This window comes from Equus quagga, chromosome 18 (genome assembly GCF_021613505.1).
Source record: "Equus quagga isolate Etosha38 chromosome 18, UCLA_HA_Equagga_1.0, whole genome shotgun sequence".
Classification (NCBI taxonomy): domain Eukaryota; kingdom Metazoa; phylum Chordata; class Mammalia; order Perissodactyla; family Equidae; genus Equus; species Equus quagga.
This window is the reverse complement of record NC_060284.1, coordinates 3707380-3729428: the sequence shown is the minus strand read 5'-3', so window position 1 is coordinate 3729428 and position 22049 is coordinate 3707380. Positions and strand designations below refer to the sequence as shown.

General features: G+C 44.0%; 1 protein-coding gene across 1 annotated transcript in view; it reads right to left on the bottom strand.

Annotated features, from left to right (window-relative positions):
• CACHD1 (cache domain containing 1) overlaps nucleotides 1-22049 on the bottom strand; it is a 196321-nt gene that overhangs the window by 80291 nt on the left and 93981 nt on the right. The window contains exon 3 of the mRNA XM_046645106.1: nucleotides 11488-11636. Within this exon, the coding sequence (XP_046501062.1) occupies nucleotides 11488-11636 (149 nt within the window). The remainder of the gene's footprint in view (nucleotides 1-11487; nucleotides 11637-22049) is intronic.

Sequence of the window (22049 nt, the reverse complement as noted above, 5' to 3'; positions counted from 1 at the left end):
AAGGAAGGAAGGAAGAAAATCACAAGACCAACTCTCCTTAAAATCTCTAACAGGCCACTGGTGAAATTCAGCATTGTAAGCAGAGTGGCAGGTCCCCTGTCCTTCCTTCGGTGAAGGTCCCACAAGGAAAATCCAGAAAGCAGGATGTCAGCAGACCCAAATGCAGGTCTTTCTGCTGTGAGGGTGCCCATGAATAGTCCTCAAGGTCAAATGATCGATCTGTCTGTCTGTCTATCTATCTATCTATCCATGGTTTTAAGACTGAGAAACAAACTAAACCAGACTATTATGAGAACTTTATATTTAGCCAATTTAGACACTTCAGAGGGTCCCACAATAGGCACAAGTGACATTCAAAGAAGGACCACACAGTTCAGCATTTGAACTCACAGATAAGCCATTCCAATTGTGCCAACAGTCAAAACATTTTATCATTAAAAGAAAAAAGGATCTGAAATCAGGAAACCTAGATTCCAAACCCAGCTCCCCTGAGTCCTGAGCCAGCCTTGCAGAGCCCACCTCCTCACTGGCAAAACAGAGGACGGGGGACACGGTACCCACCCCAACACGGCTGTAGAGAGGGTTGTATGAAGAATGTAATGTAAGTAAAATAAAGTTTGCAGAAGTAAAAGTCTAAGAAAGTATTTTGCTGACATATAAACATATGCAACTCTTTTACATAAGTTAAATAACATAACTGACTAGACCTTCTGAAATGTAAAGCGTTCTGCAAAATCTTTGTTGAAATTCTGAGCTCGACTGAAGTCCTTCTGTTACCAATATCCATAAAGATTGTATCTGTAACATTTCGCCTGCCTGCAGGTAATGATAATTTTAAAAGGGACTGGAGATGAAAGTTTGAGATAAGGCAGGAAGAATGACTCGAAAGACTCAGATTTGCCATACAGTACTTTAAGGGCAAAAACACTACCCACAACTCCCTGCGGAAGGAACAGGACCTGCAATAAAATTAAACTCAGTTGTCATGAGCTTGTCACATTATTTGACCTTGTGACACGGAAAGAACAAAAGAACAAGAGTCGTAAGTGCGAAAGCACCTAAGTCACAAGGTTTTACTTTTCATAAAAACAGCAATAATAAGAAATAAAACATATATAGGGTTAAACATTTTACATCACTTTTTTCATGGGCACTACCTTAAAATAGTACTGGGAAAAAACAGGAGCTGCCCACATGTGGGTCAGCTGTTATGTCTAGAAACATCATGTTATACAAAACTCAGTTGTGCGTTAGCAAGTTAAAACTATCCATTTCAACTTTGCCCTCTGTCCTGAACTGCCATGCACTTAACATGGCTACGGGGGTGAAAATATTCGTGGGACGAAGATAAAACGGTGCTACAGGCCAATCTCCAATGCTCCCCAAACAACTTCTGAGAAAGATCCACACGCAATTCAAAATCAAAATCAGAACGTTTATACTGAATTCATCATCTGCCTCCTAAAAACCTTCTTTTGCCCATATTTTCACTTTTTAGTTAATTGATCTCTATCCTGAGATGCTCAATCTAAAAATTTAGAACCGTCTTTTAAAATCCTCTTCCCCACCCAAATCTCCAATAAAAATTAGTTGGCAGATTCTATGTGCCCACCCCCACCGTGGATGTCTCTGCTCTTTTAGTCCTTCTTGGAGGTGTCATTACTTTTCTCCTGGATCACTACAGGACAGCCTGACTCAACAAGCCACTTGCCTCGCCACAATTTATCCTTTACTCGCCAACTCATTAATTTGTTCACATCACAGACCTGACTACAGCCTTTCTTTGCTTTAAAACCTACTGTTTGCAGAGGGAAATTCGTCCAGTCGACCAAGGATTCTGAGCCCACCACAGTACATCTCCTGGCCACCGCGCCAGCTGTGCCTTCCACCGCACCACAGTCAATGCTTTGGACGCTTGCTGTGTTCTGGTCTGAGGCATCCTTTCCCAGATCTATGTGCAGAAGTTGTACCCTTCAAGGCCTCAACCACCACTTCTCCAGCAAATCTAAGTGCTCAGGAGCCTCTGCTCATCCTCATTCTCCTCTACAAGAGGCTTCGGATTTCTTTCACGACACTTGACTCAGTCTGCTCAGTTTATTCCACACGTGTCCTGCGAGATCCTGAAGGTACGGACTATTTTATTCATCTTTTTCTATCAAACAGTATCTAGTACAATGTCTTGTACATTGACAGCCTTGAACATGATACAGAGGAGCTGAAAATGATATACACGTAGGTATCTGGAAATTTCACTTTTAAATTCACCCTGCGTAAATCAATTACTAATATTATTATAATGATTATTCATAGGCATTATTATTATTAATGATTAAATCTAACTGATAACTAAGTGAATATCAACTCCAGTTTCCTCTCAGGACTTACAACAATGGAATAATACTCAGATGAAAAACTTGAATTTCTGCCGAGAGGTAGAATAGCTCCATAATTCTGAGAACATCATCACTACCAGGGCTCAAAAACTGAAGACCACATCACTTTTGCCACCACACACTAACTCCTTCAGCAAATATTATGGAGGACCTGTTCAAGCAAGGTATGGAACACCAAGTTAAACCTGACAGGCTCCCCGGACTCTGGTGTAACTGAGGAGACCAGAGGGCACACTCTCGTGTGCAAATGTGCCTCAGAACCTGGCATCAGCCTCAGTCACCTCTGATTCCTCCCCTCTTCCAACACCCAAGAGAGTGGGGGCCAACAGCCAAGTTCAGGCTCCCTCTTGTTCTCTGCCTACATATAAACCCGACTAGGTCTTCTAGTTGTTACATGGTAGACAAGTAAAATCCCTTAAGGTTCATGTCTCATCATTTCACTCCCTTTTCCAAAAATCTTAAATTAATTCTCTCATTCACGCAACCAATATTTATGGAGTGTCTACTATGTGTCAGACAGTAAAGACACAGAAGAGAAAGACATTGCCCTTTACTTCACTTACAGAGCCTACGGTCTCCTGAACAAAGTCTAAATTCTGCAGGGGAGCATTTGAGGGTCTCTGTGATCTGACACGATCCAGTGAGTTCTCAGTTGCCTCCTCCATCACTTGCTCAGGCTTCCAACGTACTCCTCAGGGCTCCCGGCCATTTCCAGCGATGGAATTTTCTTCATATTCACCTTTCTCTCCCAGAAAGGACTTCCTCCATATCCCCACATTTTCAAATCCTTTTCCTACTTCAATACTCAGCTGAAATGCTTCTCCCATAAGCCATTCGACAAATGTTTTTTAAATGAATGAAAGAATGAATAAGTGAATGATTTACCCTCTAGAGGCCTTGCTGCACAATATCTTTTTTTTTTTTCCCTTAGGTAATTCTCAAAAAGATGAAAACAAATTCTCTGTTGAAATCGAGAATTTACAAGTAGCAGCAGTAGGAAAAGATGCCTATAATGGCAAACAGCTCCAGTGAAAAAACAAACCTTCTAAGAAGGTTGAAGGAAATTAATGAGTCTTGAGAGTGGGGTCTCTGGAGTCTAGTTCAAAGTGCTCATTTTACAGTGGAGGAATCTGAGGACGAAAGAGGTTAAGTGAACTTTCCAAGACCACACAGCAGAGAGGCAGAGCAGGGGCTCATCTGGTCTCAGTGCTACACGACTGGGATACACCCTGCATCACAGCAGAACTCGACTGAAAAGAAAACTGTCTTTACTGCTTACCGTATTCCTTTCCACCGTGGGAGAGACTGAGTTGACTTAAAAATTTTTGTTAAATGCATTTTTAAAAAGAAGGTTGCTTCCTCTTAAAAATGAAAGAAAGCTCACGTTTGAGTTCTGCTCAAAAAACCCTGACCTGAGGTTGTTAAGTGCCTACCGAATCCTAAAGAGCCTAATACAGGAATCTGATGATCAGGGGTCAGCATGTTAATCATCAAAATTAAAAACAACTCTCTGGTTTCTGGCTCCTATGATGTCAATAATACTTAAAGAATTTGAAAGGCACATCTAGAAATCTGCAACAACACCTAAATCATGACGCAAAATATACAACCAAGTTACATAGAAAAAGACTTAAATGCCTACACTCCTCTCCAGGTAGCTCATTAATGTGAACGTTAACTTTTTTAAAGAGAAGCAGTTGAGGGGCCGGCCCACGGCACAGGGGTTAAATTCAGCATGCTCTGCTTCAGCAGCCTCCTGGGTTTGTACCCCAGATGCAGACCTACACCACTGCCAGCCACGCCATAGCGGCCGCCCACATATAAAATAGAGGAAGACTGGCACAGATGTTAGCTCAGGGCCAATCTTTCTCAGCAAAAAAAAAAAAAAAGAGAGAGAGAGAGAGAGGGAGAAGCAGTCTAGTGGAACACAGCATAAAGTCTGCGAAGTGAGAGTGTGGCATTCCCCAGTCTAAATCTGAGGGCTAATAAAAATGTAACTTCAGTGGTAAGTTTTGCAGTCCAATTTTCTATCCTTTCTCTAAGAGAGTCACAGTTAATTCTGTGTGTCAGTTTGGTTGGGGCCATAGGACCCAGATACTTAGTCAGACTCTATGCTGAATGTTTCTGTGAAAGGAGTTTTGGGATGAGACCAACATTTAAAACAGTGGACTTGTGGGTAGGCCTTATCCAATTAGTTGAAGGCCCTAAAAGAACAAAACCTGACCTCCCCTGAGCGAGAAGGCATTCTGCCGGCAGACTCAAACCACCCCTCTTTTGGAGTCTCCAGTTTGCAGATTTTGGACCTCCATCTCCACAATCAAGGGAGTTAATTCCTTAAAATAAATCTCGTTACACAAATCCTGTTGGTTCTGTTTCTCTGGAGCACCCTGACTAATAGAGAGGTCGTCACAGTGGGGACTCGTGAGAACTGTCATCAGGAGCCTGTGTCCTTGATTCGGAACCCACGCCAGTTGCTTTGTCTGAGGCACAGTACCCCCCCCAGAGGTCGAGCTATCAGACCTGACTCCTGAAGTCATATTGTTCTACTGGGGGCCAGCTAGGGATGCATTAAATCGGAGTTCTCAGAAAGTGAGGTGAGTCGTATCTGCCTTCCCCAGTGACTGTATCAACCTCAATGGAGGCCCCAACTCAAAGAGCTCCTCGTAAAGTGGCAGGAATCCAATTTGCCAAGGGTTCCAAGAGTTTCTTCATTTTGTGGAATGAGGGAAGCTTTCAAGTCTCCTTGACGGGTATGAGAGAGCTCTCCACAGAGCGGAAGTCTCTGAGCTCCAGGTGGCTGGCTTCAGAAAGCCCCGGAAATAAGTTGCTTACTCACTCTAGCACCGACAGGGGATCACTTCGCTCTTCTCGAACTCGGCTCAGATGCCTTAATGCCAATTCCCACCATGGTTAGGCAATGACAAGCACTAACTGAGTGAGGATAACAGCACGGAGCCCCACGTGGATAACAGCATGGAGCCCCACGTGGATAACAGCACGGAGCCCCACGTGGAGACACAGAAAAGAAGGAAAATCTAAGCTCATCTTCCAGTTTTTCCTCCCTAGTTTACCTTCTCCTTAAATGAAGACAATGGAAATAAAAACTAAGAATGCCATCAGGCAGGAACAGCTCTCTAAGAAACTGGAGAAGGGAAGAGAGAATGGGATTAAGAGATGTGGAAGGTCAAATTATCGACTGGTTTCTGTAAAAGCCAAGGGTTAGCAGAGCCGGCTGACTAAACAGCAGCTTCCAATACGCCAGGCGGAACCCCATCTCTGTGGCAACCCCGATTTTGGGGGTACATATTCTTAGCGTTACGCAAAAAGGAGCTATATTCCTTCAAACTCGAGAGAATGAGAATGGACGTTTAAGTTGGCATAGCAGCGAATGCACATGGGCGAGACATTTTCTTGAGTCAAATTTGTTCACTTTACCTAGTCTTTTTAGACCAGGAGTTGCAAACTCACACGCTGGTTAATGTTGGCCAAGCAGGTGATGAAGATGGGGCTCGGTTGCTGTCCTACAATAGGGACGAGTGGGGACTTGGTGAAGGGGAGAACGCACGCCCGGTCTTCAAAGGAGAGTCACTCCACGGCACAGGGGGAATGCGGACCCATTATTGCCAGATCCTCTGATTTTAAGAGAAGACAGAAACTTAGATTTCTAAAATGTGTAATCTCTCAAAGTTTAAATGTTGGCAACAGATTTAAAAACTTACAAATTTTAAAACCTTTAAAACATATTGTGGGTCCCAGATAAACCCATCGGTAGGCCAGACGTTGTCCACGAGTGTAATTACACGCCTGTGTGTCTGTGCACACCTTGTGGGAGGGCCCAGGATCTCCAGTACTCTCATCACCTAACCCAACGTGACACAACGGAGGTGTTAAATTACACGAGTAAATGGACTTGTTCTCAAAATTACATATTTTTAAGTGACACCAGTGAAAATGAGTCTGTCTCAGATTAAGCCTATTTTTTTCCATATTAGAGAATGTTAATTCTTCAGATCATTCCTTCAACAAACATTGACAGAGGGCCTAATCACTATGCAGGAAGCTGTGCAAAATAATTAACTCCTAGGCCTCCTAAGTAAGAATTTTAGGAACTGACTGGTCTGAGAAGGAAAGTATCAAAATCATCTGAAAACTCTATTTCCTGCTGCTTTGCAGGTTCCCTCTGTTGTCATCATAGTGTAACCTTCAGGGTGTGTTCTGCAGAATCTTCTGTAATTGAACACTTTAATGCCCCTCTTTTGAGAACTGGGCCTTTTATTTTAGTTTTTTAAAGTATTCATTATAGAGCCTTAGCGAGAAAAATCAAATATGGATTATATAAATCAGTAGAAACGAAATTCTAGGCCTAAAACAAAAAGTGAAAATTAGCCACTGGTTAAAATTTGTTATAAAAATATTGTTCGAGGACTATTTCATCTTTAACACCATTGGAGAAGCAGCAAGGTCAATCATCCGCAGGCACAAATAGGTAGAGTGCCATCGGGCCAATGCTGAGGTTTAAAAAATGTTTACAGGGCCCAGATATTTAAGAATGGACAAAATCCAGATCTAGGATTCGTCATCCCTTATCTCAGCTCCAATGGCTTATATTTATAACGATGACAGTATTAATACACGCCCATGGCCAGACATAGTCCATGGGCATGAAGAATCTGCTTTACAGAACTGCAAAATCTTACAGTTTGGAAGGACTTTAGCAACAATCTTGAGTCCATTATTCATAAACTTCAGTCATTACCGTATCTGTCACCTTCAAAACACTGGTCACATTCACTTAATATTTTTATTTAAATTAATTCACTTTTTTTTCTTCTTTTGAGGAAGATTAGCCCTGAGCTAACATCTGCCATCAATCCTCCTCTTTTTGCTGAGGAAGACTGGCCCTGAGCTAACATCCATGCCCATTTTCCTCTATCTTATATGTGGGACGCCTGCCACAGCATGGCTTGACAAAGTGGTGCGTAGGTCCACACCCAGGATCTGAACTGGTGAACTCCGGGCCACCAAAGCAGAATGTGTGAACTTAACTGCTGTGCCACTGGGCTGGCCCCTAAATTAATTAACTTTTTAATTTAGGTTACTTTATGTTATTGCCTTAAGAGAAAAAACAGTGTCCCTTGACGTGGAGGATAATATTGAAATCCATAATTATCGAATAAAAGAGTTTATGACCTAAAAACATCTCCCTACCTGACCCCGTGAGGTAGGTACTATCATTATTTTCAACTCACTGATGAGGAAACTGAGGCTCAGAATTAAGTGACTTCCCAAGGTCAACTTACGAGGGAAACAGGTATGATTCAAATTCAAATCTGCCTACCATGAAAAAAAAATTGTTTTAGTCACGTCATTAAACTGCTTCCCAAGACTGGGAGTTCTTCCTTGCTGCACGTCACTCCAACACGAACTCCCTGAGACTCAGAATGTAGACATTTTCAGAGGGACTGGAAGAGAGAAGAGAGTGACCTGAAAATGTGCTCAGTAGGATACCACAACAGTGGGGAAAGGCAGATAAAAGCATTCTTAGGGTAGAGCAAAGGCAGCTGAGGATTCGTACCCTGCTTCACCCCAATAACTTACTATTACTCTTTCCAGCTTTGAATCTTCACATAAAATTATGAGAGTGTCTCGTAATTTTAGCAAGGGCTCATGTGCAGTCAATGGTTGCAAAAGCATCAGCTCAGAGTTCACTCCAAAAATTCTTACACACATATCCCTGGAAAGCGAGCTCAATTCAATGCCAAGAGCACTCAGTCTAAGAGAGGCAGGTGTCACTTGCCACCTCCCGCTGCCAACAGCTGTAATCAGGTATCTCTGTAATTAGCCACCAGAAGGAATCCAGTCTTTTGCTCCTCTGTAGTGATTACTCAGCTTTATAGTCAGAACTGCCCTGGTTTTACAAGATTCACCCTAAATGGCAGTTCTCGGGTCTATCAGCTGCTCCGAGTGAGGACGGAAGACTGCATTGCAGGTCCGTAGTCTCCCCTCAACATTCGATGAAGAAATGCACCCTCTGAAGGAGGACAGGCCTCTCACACTGACCTGCTTCCTCAGCATGCATCCTTCTAGGATTCCGATCGTCTCCTGATGTTAAACTGAACTAAAGGAGAAATTCCTGGAGGGCGGAAACTACATTTTATGTTTTATTATATTCACCAAAAGGTAGACCACTGGGTTTTGCCAAAAATCTAGATGGCCTGCATCTCAGCCCTCAACCCTTATCTCAGTATATTCAAAATGGAAACCAGCCTTTATGCAACATTTGGTGTAAGTCCTCCCCCACTTTAATGTGTGTGCGTGTGCATGTCTGTCCAGCCGTTTTCACAAGATCAGCAAATACTCTTCTACGGCACGGCTACATCCTATCATCTCACCTTTATGGATATGATGCAATGTCCTTAACTAATACCCCACTGTTAGAAATTTATGGTAGTTACAATATTTTCTATTCTAAATGATACCACAATGAGTTTCTTTACATGTTCATCCTCAGAAACATGTCTGATTATTTTGTCATATTCCTCCAAACGACCAGATGAAATAAGATGCAGACTTCTAAAGTTCATAGACTCTTTTGTGATGCCATCCACTCGGCATGTTTCTCTGCTTCAAGGAACCACGGCACCTCTCTGCTGTGGCCCACTCTGCCCTATTAGTTATGCTCAATATTTGCCTTCCACCCAATAATTTTTTAATTTCTTGAGAATAGACATCCCCATATTAAATCAATTAAGATGACAACAAATGATAATTAAACACAATTGCCAGGTGCTGGGGTAAAAATGGATGAGGTGTAATCCCTGCCTAGAACAGCAAGGGAGACAGACCCAGCAGTAACAACGTGGCTACGTGGAGTCCTCTCTAACAGGGGTGCATGAAACTTACTATGGGAACAAAAAGGAGAGAGCAATGAACTCTTCCAGGGGCAAAAGGAAACAAGGAGATGAAAAAAAAAAAAGTTTAGGAAGCTATGGAGAGAGGCAAATCGTTGAGTTACCTCTTGTAACATTAATAGAAATTCACCAGGTGGACAAGTAATGGTAAGGAGACGGGGGGGTAAATTTATTAGTAAATGCCAGTTAACGAAAGCTTTTGGTTTCATCTAGAGCATTAGTTTCACTTAGGAATTTATGAAGAGCTCAGATCTTCTAAGCCAGGGTTTTTCAACCTCTGTAGTACTGACCCTTGGAGCCAGACAAGTCTTGGTTCCGAGGGGCTGTCCTGTGGACACGTACCAGCATCGCCAGCCTCTACTCACTATGTGCCAGTGGCAACTGTCCCCACCTTGCAAGTGTGACAACTGAAAATGTTCCCAGACAGTGCCAAGTGTCCCGGGGTGGCGGCTAGAGGGATCACCCCTGGTTGAGAACAACTGTTTCAAGCATAATTCTAGCCCCAAGGACTTCTCCCTTATTATACTATCTCTTCTCTCTGTCCTAAAAATGATTTTTCCTTTGGTTCAAAACCCAACTAGACCCTCAATTTATTTTTATTTAATTAGTTTATTTCTTGGTGAGGAAGATTCGCCCTGAGCTAACATCTGTGGCAGTCTTCCTCCACTTTTTCCATGTGGGACGCCTCCACAGCATGGCTGCTGAGTGGGGTAGGTCTGCGCCTGGGATTCGAACCCATGAACCCGGGCCACTGAAGCGGAGCACGCAGAACTTTAACCACTCAGCCACAGCGCCGGCTGCCACAATTTATTTTTAGACAAGAGATAAGTTTACTAAAATGTTACTGATGCCAACTACAGGACACCCGCTTTGATGAAACCTAATAAAAAATGAACTGTTCACTATGATATGGAAGTATATAAATATTATGGCTAATTATTTGTTCAGAATATCACAGCTTACAAGGTAATTTCACATTTGACTTCCCTGAATGCTCACAGCACCCTATGAAGTATTTGTCATTGTTCCCCCTCTGGAGATGAAGACAGGGTGGCTCAAAGACACCAAATATCCCAGCCTATCGAGTGTTAAGTGGTGGAGGTAGGATTCCTATCCAGACAGTCTCATTCCAAATTGTGTGCACTTTCCATTTAGTTTAGTAAACGACCAGCACGAGCTTCTTTAGGTCGCAGAGAGAGTAAGCCAGAGAGAAGGCTCATCTTAACATCACACAGATGGGGAAATAAAATGACTGAGGGATGCCCTGCTACCTACAGAGCTCACCAAGAAACTACAGTAAGTAAAAACTTGCTTGTGGAAGCGAAGCATCATTTAACCACCAAAAAACTGTTGTGTCCCTTCCTTGCATAGCTTCAAGGGCACTTACTGTGCAAAAGGAGTAATACATACTGGTTATGGTTACCTTTACACCCATAATTTTTAAAGTATGTTAACATCTTTTACTCATTTTAAATAGTCTTAGAAAATTGGTGTAATAGAGATTATCTACTGATAAAAAACGGTGCATAAAAATATGAACTAACGTGATTAAGGTCACACGGCTAATAAGAGGCCAAATCAAACTTAATTTAAGTTCTCTGTACCTCTAGATAAGCGTTCTTCCCACGACAGTTTCCAACATCGGACGACCCCACACCCCTCCAACTGTAAACATCATAAGCCAGTAAATAAGATATCCTCAATTAAATAGATACTAATTCTGTTTCAATAACATCTGAAGACACGTTTCCCTTGGTAGTTTTAAAAATAGCTATCCACACAAAAGTAAGAAGTGGGAATTTCTGCTACTCTTATCGAAGACAAGAAGCACTTCTGTAAATTAAGCAAAGTACCAGAACCAGCGAGACTATCTTTTTCATGACTTATTAGCTCACACACCTTTGCAATTTTCTGGACTTGGTCAACTCTGTACTCCAACGCTATTTGATGCTTCTGAACCTGAACTGTAGCAATGACAAAAAGCTGAGCAGGGAGGGTTCAGGAATCTTTTGGATATATAATATTGAGTCAGACTTCTTTAAAAATTACTTGTCTACGTAATGATAAAGGGCTTATTTAAGATAGGAATGCTATACACTTTGTAAACACAGGTATTTTGAGTATGAATGGAAAGCAATTCAATTTCTGGTTTAAAGAACAATAACGAAATCGTAAAGTCTTACTCCATCATGGAAGGTGGGATGGTGCAGCAGTCCTGAATTGCAGTGAGGGGAGAGGTCAGGTGAGCCGTATACGACGCTTCTACAACTTGCTTGTTCCGGTTGACCACATCCAAGTACCGGTTGAACTTCTCTCTGATTTTTTTGGCTAGCTGTGGGACGACAGTGAGCAAAATAAATCGAAAGCCCAAGACAATAACCCATTGTACTTTTTCTAATAAGCTAATTAATTTGTGTCACAAACTGCATGTATTAAACTTCAAGTAAAACAGTAACGCACCCCCAAGACTCATTCCACTGTGTAAATTGAGATCAAAATTGTAAAATACCCAGAAGTCACAGAAGAATGCTCAGATGACAAAAAAAAAAAAAAAAATAGCATCTTCTGTCTTTTAATAGATGATGATGCATTGAGAACTTCTCATGTGTTCAACTTCAGATAGAACAATACTGATCCATAAAATGACTTGCTGGATAAAGGAAAACGAAGTCTACTGATAGCATTGTCGGCATGTTACAGAGCAGCAACAGTGACTGGGGGGAAAACCCCACTATTCATGGTCCTGGAGTCACACAGGTTTTCAGGGGAAAGATATATAGAGGGGAAATGACATTCAGTGTCTCCTGCTCCACAACTCCAGGGGGCACCATTCAGTCTTCCACGTAAATGGCAGTTTCCTGGGGTTCTGCAATGCAGACATCCATATAAAATAAAGCGCATAGTTAGACATATACTTGTGTTTGGTCTGTTACCCCTTTAAGATGGACAAATGTCTTCCTTAACTGCTGTGAACAGAACACTTCATCATAATTTACTTTCATGTGGGAATAACAAAAGCAAATTGATAAGCATACTGTTTTCCCTCCATTGTTCCCATCAAATATCACAGCTTAATTACAGATCTCCAAGGAAAACAGTCTTGTTTTTCTTCCCCTTAAACAAAATGTTACCCAAATGAAATGACTGATAGAATTACCGCTAATTGGTTTTGCAGACCTATTCGTTACCAGCACACGAGAGGAGAACTAATCATCTCCTTTGGGCCACGCGTCCCACACAATCCAACAGCTTACGGCCTGAGAACATGCAGCCAAATCAGAATATCTTCATTTGTTACTTTCGAGACAACCTGAAAATTTAATTTTGCTCTAATGATATTCTGCAGCTTTCAGAGTTTCAATTAAATAACTGAGGTTCTCAGTCTTACTAAATATTGCACAGACTATACAGTTCAGAAAAATTCCTGGACATAACAGAAGAGTATGAGAATGTTTCATTTGATAATGGGTTGTCCAAATTCACCTTAGTGTTTTTTTTTTGGTGAGGAAGATTGTCACTGAACTAACATCTGTGCCAATCCTCCTCTATTTTGTACATGGTATGCCACCACAGCATGTCTTGACGAGCAGTATGTCAGTCCACGCCCAGGATCTGAACCCATGAACCCCAGGCTGCAGAAGCAGAGTGCGTAAACTTAACCACTACGCCAGGTCCCTCTCAGCATTTTCAAAGGAGAAATTGTGTGTCTCAAAATTCAAGCAGTTCACCTGCAATTGTGCTTCCTGAACTAGAGTTCTTACTATTTAAAGAAACGTACATTTTTCTCATTGAGGTCATTGAAATAAAATATACACACAGTTTAATCTCCCCTGTTTATTTAGACCACTGGTGATTTTGCCCCGCAGAGGACATTTGGCAGTTTGGAGACAATTTTGGTTGCTACAACTTGATGGAGAGAGCGATGGGCATCTGGCAGGTGGAAGCCAGGATGCTCCTAAATATCCTACAACCCACAGGACAGCTCCCCATAACCAAGAATTATACGGCCCAAAATGTCAATATAGTCTTGCGTCGTTGATAACAGGGACACATTCTGAGAAGTGCGACGTTAGGTGATTTCATCATTGTGCGAACATCATAGAGTGTAGTTACACAAACCTAGATGCTACAGCCTACTACACACTTAGGCTATACGGTACTAATCTTATGGGATCACACTTGCATATGTAGTCCATCATTGACCAAAACAGCTCATGACTGCAGTGTTCCGTCTGGGAAAACCTAACGTAGAGAAAAATCAAAGATAATAATCCCGATCTGTAAGTCAGCCAATAGATCCCAAACTGTTCTTCTAGCTTAGTTTTCTACCCATCCAAAATGGTACCTTAAGGAGGATAAAAACCTAACAAATTTCAATATTTACAAATTTCTATGTTGTTGTTTTTCCTTTTCCAAAGTAATGTGAACAGGCCATCATACATGCCTATAGTTGTCTAAAACGTAGGCCAAATACAGAGACAGGACTATTCCCGAATTGTCAGTAGATGGGCTGAAGTGCTTCTTAAACCGCAGTTTGCACTCATAAAACAATCCTTTTTCCCCGGACTCTCACATCAGTGGGCAGTTGAGGATGGGAGAGTGACACATCCAGTTTGAAAACCTAACGTGGATTCTTACGGTGCCCTGCTCCCCCCGTCATAACACACATTATGCTTTAATGCCACTACCTGTTTAAGGTCGGGTTGCCCCACTCGACTGCATGCTCTGTACGGGCAGGGACTATGTATGTTTTTGTTCATCTCTGGGTCTTCAGCACGCTGCCTGGCATTGTACGCAGACAAAAAACATTTAATGAATTAATACAGGTCAAAAAAGAATTCACCCCTGAGAGTCATCAACCTTGTCTTTTGGTCTCAGGATCAACAAACTCTTCAAAAACATGTAATGCTTATTTAAAAAATATACATCAATATGTATTTCTAGAAACTCCATCAAGACCAAGTTCTGTCTTTCCTCTTTAGGTTCGGAAATAAAATAAATATCATTAATTGCTCACCTACAAGTATCAGCAGTCTAGTCCTGCATTGCCCTTGGAAGAAATGTGCTGTCGCAGGATAAAGACGAGGTGCACCTGAAATGACTGAAATGCCAAATAATATCTTCACAAATTCACTTCTAAAATGAAAACAGCATCTGCAGTCGCTTCTGCCCTTCTCTCTCACACACACAAATGCCTGGGAAATCCCAAAGCTCTGCTTCCACACATTTGGAGAATTCTAACTTAGAAAACACGAGTCCTCGTTAGGTATGATACTCTAACCTGGCTCACTGCCTGATTTTGTGTGAGCTGAGAACGACTCATATTTTTAAGTGTCTTTTACTCAAATCCCAGTGTTCTTAAGTTTTATTGAGACACAGTCACTAGTTTACATATCGTTCATGGCTGCTGTCATCACATGATGGCAGAGTTAAGTAGTTGCAATAGAGACCACGTGGCCTGCTTCTCGATGGGTAGAAGCCAGAAGCCCTAATATGGCCCAAGATACAGCCATAATCCTAGTAGTTTTATAAAAATTTGCTGCAATTCTTTAACACTCATCTCCAGTGAGAAGTGGGGTCTATATTCCCTCTGCTCCCACTGTTTGACCCTGGGTAGGCTTACGATGGCTTCTACCCCGTAGGATACAGAGAAAGTGACACCATGTCACTCCTAAGGCTAGGTCACAAAGGGCCGTGCAGCTTCCGCCTGTCTCTCCTTGGAACGTTCTCAGCTACCAGGCTGTAAGACATCCAAGACACGTGGAGAGGCCACAATCAAGCACTTGGTTGGCAGCTCCAGTGGAGCAAGTCTTCAAGTCATCCCAGCCCAGGCCCCGGATATGAGTCAAGAAGCCTCCAGATCATTCCAGCCTACAGTCTCCCCCAGTGAAGCCCCAGACATCATGGAGCAGAGATAAGCCGTCCCTGCTGGGCCCGGCCGGCATTCCTGACCCACAGGACCCTAAGCACAAAGAGATAGTTATTTATGCCACTAAGTTTGGGGTGGCTTGTTGTGCAGTAACAAGTAACTGGAACGCCCAGGACAGGCTGGATTCCATCCTGAGATCAACGTATTGGAGCGAAGCTAAACAAGGCTGCTCAGATGCAGGCATGGAGCCTACATCATCAGAATTATCCAGACTCCAGCCTGCAGGCTAAACCTGCTGCAGAGAGACTCCAGGGCTCTTCAGAAGATGATAAAAGCCACGTAGGGTGGTACTTACATTCACCAGGCACAAGGACCATACAATGTAGGTATTGTCATTTTACAGCAATGAGGTCATTTTGTGGCTCAAAGCCACGAAGTAGGTGAAGAACCTCGTCATCACTCATTCACACTTGGAACTGTCCATAAAGCTACGTATCCACCTGCTCAGCTGCGGTGCCCCCAACAAAGCTGCAATGGGGGCTTGAAATAAAATTTCGAAAAAGGGGCCGGTCCTGTGGCCTAGTGGTTAAGTTAGGCGCATTCCATTTTGGCAGCCCGGGTTCAGACCTATACCACTCGTCAGCCCTGCTCTATAAAATAGAGGAAGACTGGCACAGATGTTAGCTCAGGGAGGATCTTCCTCAGCAAAAAAGAAAAATGACAAATCGCACAATCTGGGGAATGGAGCTCCTGTTAATGTAATCGGCCAAGGCACAGAGCTCCTCACTACTGGGCTGGCCATGGGACCAAGTGTTCCTTGGGGTGGTTGGGGGGTGCTGGTGGGGGGGGACTGGCTGACTGATGGGTGAGGGGCCCTGTCAGAAGTAGTGGGTTTGGGGGTGGCAGGAATGTCTGCCTTTGGCCTCTGGTTAGGGGGGACCCCAAGCTGCATTCTTCATCAGTGGAGGCAGTAACTCGTACGCAGAGCCCAGCCACACGATTAACAAACACAAGCTCCCTCCACTTGGATTCACAGCTCTCAGCCAGAAACCCCTCAGTCCAGGTTGTAGCACCCATCCTGCCTTCTGTAAAACTATAATAATAATAATTGCCAACTTTGGTTTAGTGCTGCCTATGTGTGGGGCACTGTTCTAAGCACCTCACAAGCAAACATCAGTTTAACCCTTCCAAGAACCCTATAAGGTACACATCTCCATTTTCCCACCAGAAGCAGACGGTGAAGGTTAAACAACTTCCTCAAGGTCACAAAGCTGGTAAGGAGCAGAGGTGGGATCCAAAGCCGGGAGCGTTCTGACTTCAGAGCCTAGGCTGTTGATCATCTTCTCTCTTGAATTCAGAGACCAATTCCACCCCACCCCCCACCCCCGCGTCCCCTGCCCCCGTCATTTCGGTTCAAATCCATTTGAACAAATGCTGTGAAATTCTTGGCAGAAGATCATAAGCCATAATAGTCTCATAACTTTATAACGACATTTTTAAAAATTAATATTTCATTTAGAATTCTTTATAGTTCCCATGAAAATCAAGACTTTGAGGAACTTTAGAATTGCTGAATTCTACCACCAACATAAAAAAGGCAAAGGGCCAAATGTGAAATAATGTATTCTCCAAAAACAATGCCTACCTAGTATGACCTGACTACTGTGGTATAGATTACATCAAACTAACTTAAATTGTTCTAATTATTCCAGGTGTGTGTTAGTTTGTTCGTAACCTGCAAAGAGAAAAGAGTGTATGTACCCGTCCTTTCCTTTGGCAAAGAAATTTCAGAATTTATTATTTTCTTCTGAATTAAGTTATCTGTCATCATAGGGTAGTAAGATGCAACCGTCACTCCCATTTTAAAAGTGAAGAAACTGAGGCATATAGAGCTGAAGGGTCTCTCGACTCCAGGGGGTGCTCTGGCCTCCTCTGACCCACTGCCAAGATGACCTCCCTGTGCCCTCTGACGAGGCATGTGATGGAAGCTCACTATGGAAACCTCAACTCCTGCTCCACGAGGCGGTATTTTTTTTCTCTCCCTAAAAGCAATCTCTTGTAGCATGCCAGCCAAATCCAGGTTGCCCGGCAAGCATAGCAGAATCTACTGGAGTAAAGACAGCCCACAGAGAGATTAAATCCTGAATGTGCCCATTAAACTGAAGAAGACCGGCTAGCAGTGTGGCACCTTCCGAGAGGCCAGAGCGATTCTGGGTCTGCATCCTGCTATGGTCCCTGCAGACAGGAGAAAACAAAGGACACTCTCAACAAAAAGCTACAGGTGGACCCACAATCCTCTTCAGTGTAATTAAAAACATTTTTCTTTCCACAGCTCAGCTTTCATCTTTTATCCTTCTTTATCCTCTTCCCTTCATCCCCTAAGGGGTTCCTGAATGCTGATGAGACAACAGGACTAAAACCATCTTGTCATCTTTTGGGTCACTTCTTCGGGGGGCCAACATCCAGCCATGGGTCAAAGGATCAGTAGGTAGTGCGCCGGTCCCCATGGGAACGGATTCTAATTTGTCATCATCTCCAGTGACAACGTTTCATACAACATCAATGAATTTCTTTCTTGCGGAATTCCCCCTCCCTTAATTTTCCCATAGACATTTCTTCATTTGCATTCTTCCCCCGAGCTCTTCTTTTTAAAGTTCTTTTTACCTTCGCTTTATACTTCTGAAGACTGGGGGTGGGGTGGGCACACGGTAAGGGAAAGGTGACAGAAAACAAAAATGCGGAGGAGGCCGGCTACACGCTTTATTTATGTCTCCTTTCTAAAAGGCAGGGCCGGGGGGAGTGGCGCCCGGTAGGGAAAGCTTTATTGAAAACACAGAACAATGAACTGACAGGCACAGACAGGAAAGGGACCCTGGGGGGCTGAAGATGCAGAGCAAAATTCCTATGGAATGTGGAAGAGTTTAACATTTGACATTCAAAAACCTTTGTGCCGTGATAAGTATTTAATAGCTGACCCCTATTCCTTCGATTCCAGCCTTATTATTTAGGAATAAACCTTTCATTTTCCAGCAAGTTTTGGGACTTTATTATTTAAATGTATGTGACATAGAAATAATTGTAAGTATATGCAAGCACAGGTATTTAACCTCTCTGAACATCACACCACTGCATTCCAACGTTCAAGCGGAAAACATTCTCATTGTTTCATGTTGCCCTCTGTACAGAGGATGTAAGAAATGCTCTACCCTTGCGATTATTTTGTTAGTGATAATTGTAATATTCCAGACAGCTCTCCCAATCACTAGCTGGGAATTTGGGCAAGTTCTTCGACTTCCCTTAGCCTTGGCTTCCTCATGAGTAAAACAGATAATACCCCTTCATGGGCTTATTGTGACGTTCAAATGAAACAATGAACATACAAAGCCCAGGATAAGTACGAGGGATCAGTCTCATTGTGGTACCCCCGTCTCTGGACTAGAAAGTGCAGCGGTGGTGAGAGGAAATAATGTGGGGTGTTTTCCAATAATGGAGCTATAGGTAAAGAGAGAGGGACTCTGAACATTAACCATTTTATTCATCTAACTCATCCGCACACTTAATCCTCCATAGGAAACCTGGCACAGGGTCTGGGGGGGAAAAACCCATTTCTTTCTTAGATTAACAGCAAAATGGCACAAAGGGCTTGAGCTTTGGAGTCAAATAAATGTGAGTTAAATCCAACTCTGTCACTTACTAGGGAACCAGGCAATTATTTCTCTAAGCCTCAACTTAAAAACCTCTAAACTGGGAATAGTAATAGCTGCTTTGTGATGTTGTTTGAGAACTAAGAGGAATAAAGTTTGTAAAGTATTCAGCAGTGTCCAACATATTGTAGGCGCCAAATAAATGGTTGTGGCTGTTGTTTGACCATTGTCGTTATTGCTACTTACTGTTATGGCCGTCGTTGTTACTGTCTGGAGGACCTGACGTGCTCACTCGAGTACTCTGAAGGGAGACCCCAGGAACACGTTCTCGGCAATTGGAGAGGAGTCAGGACCGATGTGTTAGCACTGAGCAATGCCCTTCCTAGGGCTGTCCATGCCTCTTCCCAAGCCCTGGGTCGTGCAGCCTGCATGACCGCAGTCTCAAGTGGCTTGGCATTCTTCTAGGATTCTCTTTCTAACGTTAAGCATCTAATAGTGACTTTAGTCTTGTGATGCATTTTACCATTTTCAAAGCATTTTTCATGACTGTCTCGTGTACCTTCCACAACCCTGGGAGCTAGGCAGAGCACGTGTTCCCTGTCCCCTTTTTACAACCAGGAACTCAAGGCTCAGGTGTGTGCCCAAGCCGACGCCGAGTGAGTGTAGACAGCAGAGAGACCCTTTCTCCGACCCCCAGCTCCATTCTCATTCTGCTGCAAGCTCCCCAAATTGCAGGAAAATGGGAACCCTCCCAGATGAAATGACCTACATCCTACTCATTCTTCCAGTCCCCGTCCAATTTTTTTGCCTCTCCCGAAGCCTTCTGAGACCCGGCTCTTCCTAAACTGCCGGGACTCACCGTCTGTGCCACTCCTGTCCTGCCTCATGTGACTGACCTTTCCTCAGTCAGGGACTCCATTTTCCCCAAGAAATCAACAACGTCACAGTAACTAGAGTTTGTGGACTTCCCACTGTGCGCCAGGCACTATGACAGTGCTCAGTCCTCACAGCAACTCTCGGCAATCGCTGTAGGTTGTTTTTCTGGGTGGTTCCAATAGACCAACTTGCCCAAGGTCACTCAAGCTAATAAAGAGGTTAGGTCAAATCCATGCTCTTAAACCACACTACACTCCACATTTTCATTTAACACTGCCCGGGATCTAGGAGGGACTTAAAAGGGTTCGCTCGCCCTCATCCAATATACCATTCTCTGCCACACCGGAAAAATCGGCTTCCTTAGGAAAGGACAGGTAACCTACAAATATTGCTCATATCTAGTTCAAGGCAATCCGCACCTCTGGGCCTTTCTAGTTCCCTATCTTGACGCGCCTCCTGGGTGATGTCAGCTGCTCTGGAGTCAGTCTTGCTAGAAAAAAGAACACCAGTTCAGAAAAGGGACCCTGTCGGCAGTTGGCCATAGTTGCGACGTGGCTGCTCATCCACCACCAGTTTAGGTTTCACGAACCCACTCAGGAGACCAGAGCCTGGGCATGGCAGGCAGATGAAGACCTGGAGATGGAATGGGGCCCGTCGGCATTTCCTGCGGCCCGCGGAGGCTTCAGGTTGTCTGACCGATGTGTGGGAATGCCCCGTCCAGCAGAGAAGCGGGGCAGCTGCTGACAGACGAACTGCAGGTGGACCAGGAAGATTTATGTGCGAGGCTGTCTGGGCTCCGGGGCCACATACCCGGATCCTGTGAGAGGTGGGGCCCCTGTGGCTGAGCTGGGGAGGAGCGCGATGGAAACAGCAGGAGGCAAGTGCCGACGTGCCAGAGAACCGGAGGAGGCCGAGCCGGGAGACGCCGGGAGCGGCAGCTTCTCTGGGAGCAAATCGCGGGCTGGCTTGAAAGGTCGGGACGGGTCTGGTTTGGGCAGCCGTCTGTATCAGGTATTCCCGGGGAGTCATGGAAACGCACACCCCAGCCTCTGGAAGGCCGGGCTATCAACTCCAGGGCTCAACGGGCTCTTGCCCTGGTTTTCACCTGCCTCCACCCCTGACAACAGATCATAACAAAAGAAACAACGGGAGGGCAGGCTCCAGCCCACTTCTCCTCACTTTACTCTGTAATCGGAGCCCCTGAGCTGAGGTCCCTTAAAACCAAAATAAGCAAGTGCTCAGGGCTGGAAAGTTTACAGCCTGCTCCTTCACAAGAAAGAAGTTCAACCTAGTCTTGACCTTAGAAAGAATCAAGAGGCTGAGAACGAGGGAGGAGAGGAGAGGCAGGGCCCACGGCGTACGGAATCATCTAGAACATTTAATTCACGACTTTGGAGATAAGTTTGTGTAAGTTATTAGTCAAGGAGGAAAGGGGGAAAATACTCTGAGTTTGTGAACTTAGGAGTTCTCTGGTGGCCCCTGAAGGACACACTCAGTCGTGGAAAAGGAAAGACTCAGTCCCTTACTCTCACCATGTAAAGCTCTTAGAGTACAAACATCCATGCATAACTTATAAACAGCAAGAGCAACTGACATGCATTCCAAGTATCGGGGGCGCTGGAGGAACTGGGGACCAGTCAGCAGGGCTCTGGGAACATGCAATTCACTGTAGCCCAGACTATTTTCCCCACACCCAGTGAAAGAATATCTCATCTCAAGCAAACCTGCAACCTCTGCCAGGGCCTGGCACACCACAGGGACCTGGGAAGTGTTTTCTGTGTAAATGAAGGACGAAATCTGACCTGGCCTCCAGTTGGAGGCCAACTGACTGGAGCGTTTTAGGGTTCTCAACAGGCCGTTTAAGAGCACATCGCTCAAATCCTTGCCAGCAAGTCTCAATTAGCCCAGTAGTGAAGTGGAAAGGCGACACTGATCAGGGAACAAAACCTGCTGCCAGCAAACACGTCCCCACCCTCAACCCAGCAGAGAGCTTCTCAAAACCAATTCCTGGGACGACAATCTTGAGACACAAGGAAAAGAAACTAGATGTTTCCATTTCCCCTTTCTCAATAACGTGCTAACCGGACTTACCTTTCCATCGCAGGATGCTACTGTGCCACCTTAGCACTTCACTGAGGCACAGCTCTCCTCCTGGCCGTGGACCTTGGGTACAGTAAGAATAATGTCTCTCCTCGTCTCCCATGACAAAGAGATAAGTCGGTGCAAGGCAGAGCCTCATGCACAGCGTACTCCAGATCTGGAGTGACAAATTTTCACAGCAGAAATTCCACTTAGAACAAAGGGAAAATAATAGTAGAAGAGAAAGCATCTTATAAACACTTGACTTCTTCAGCTG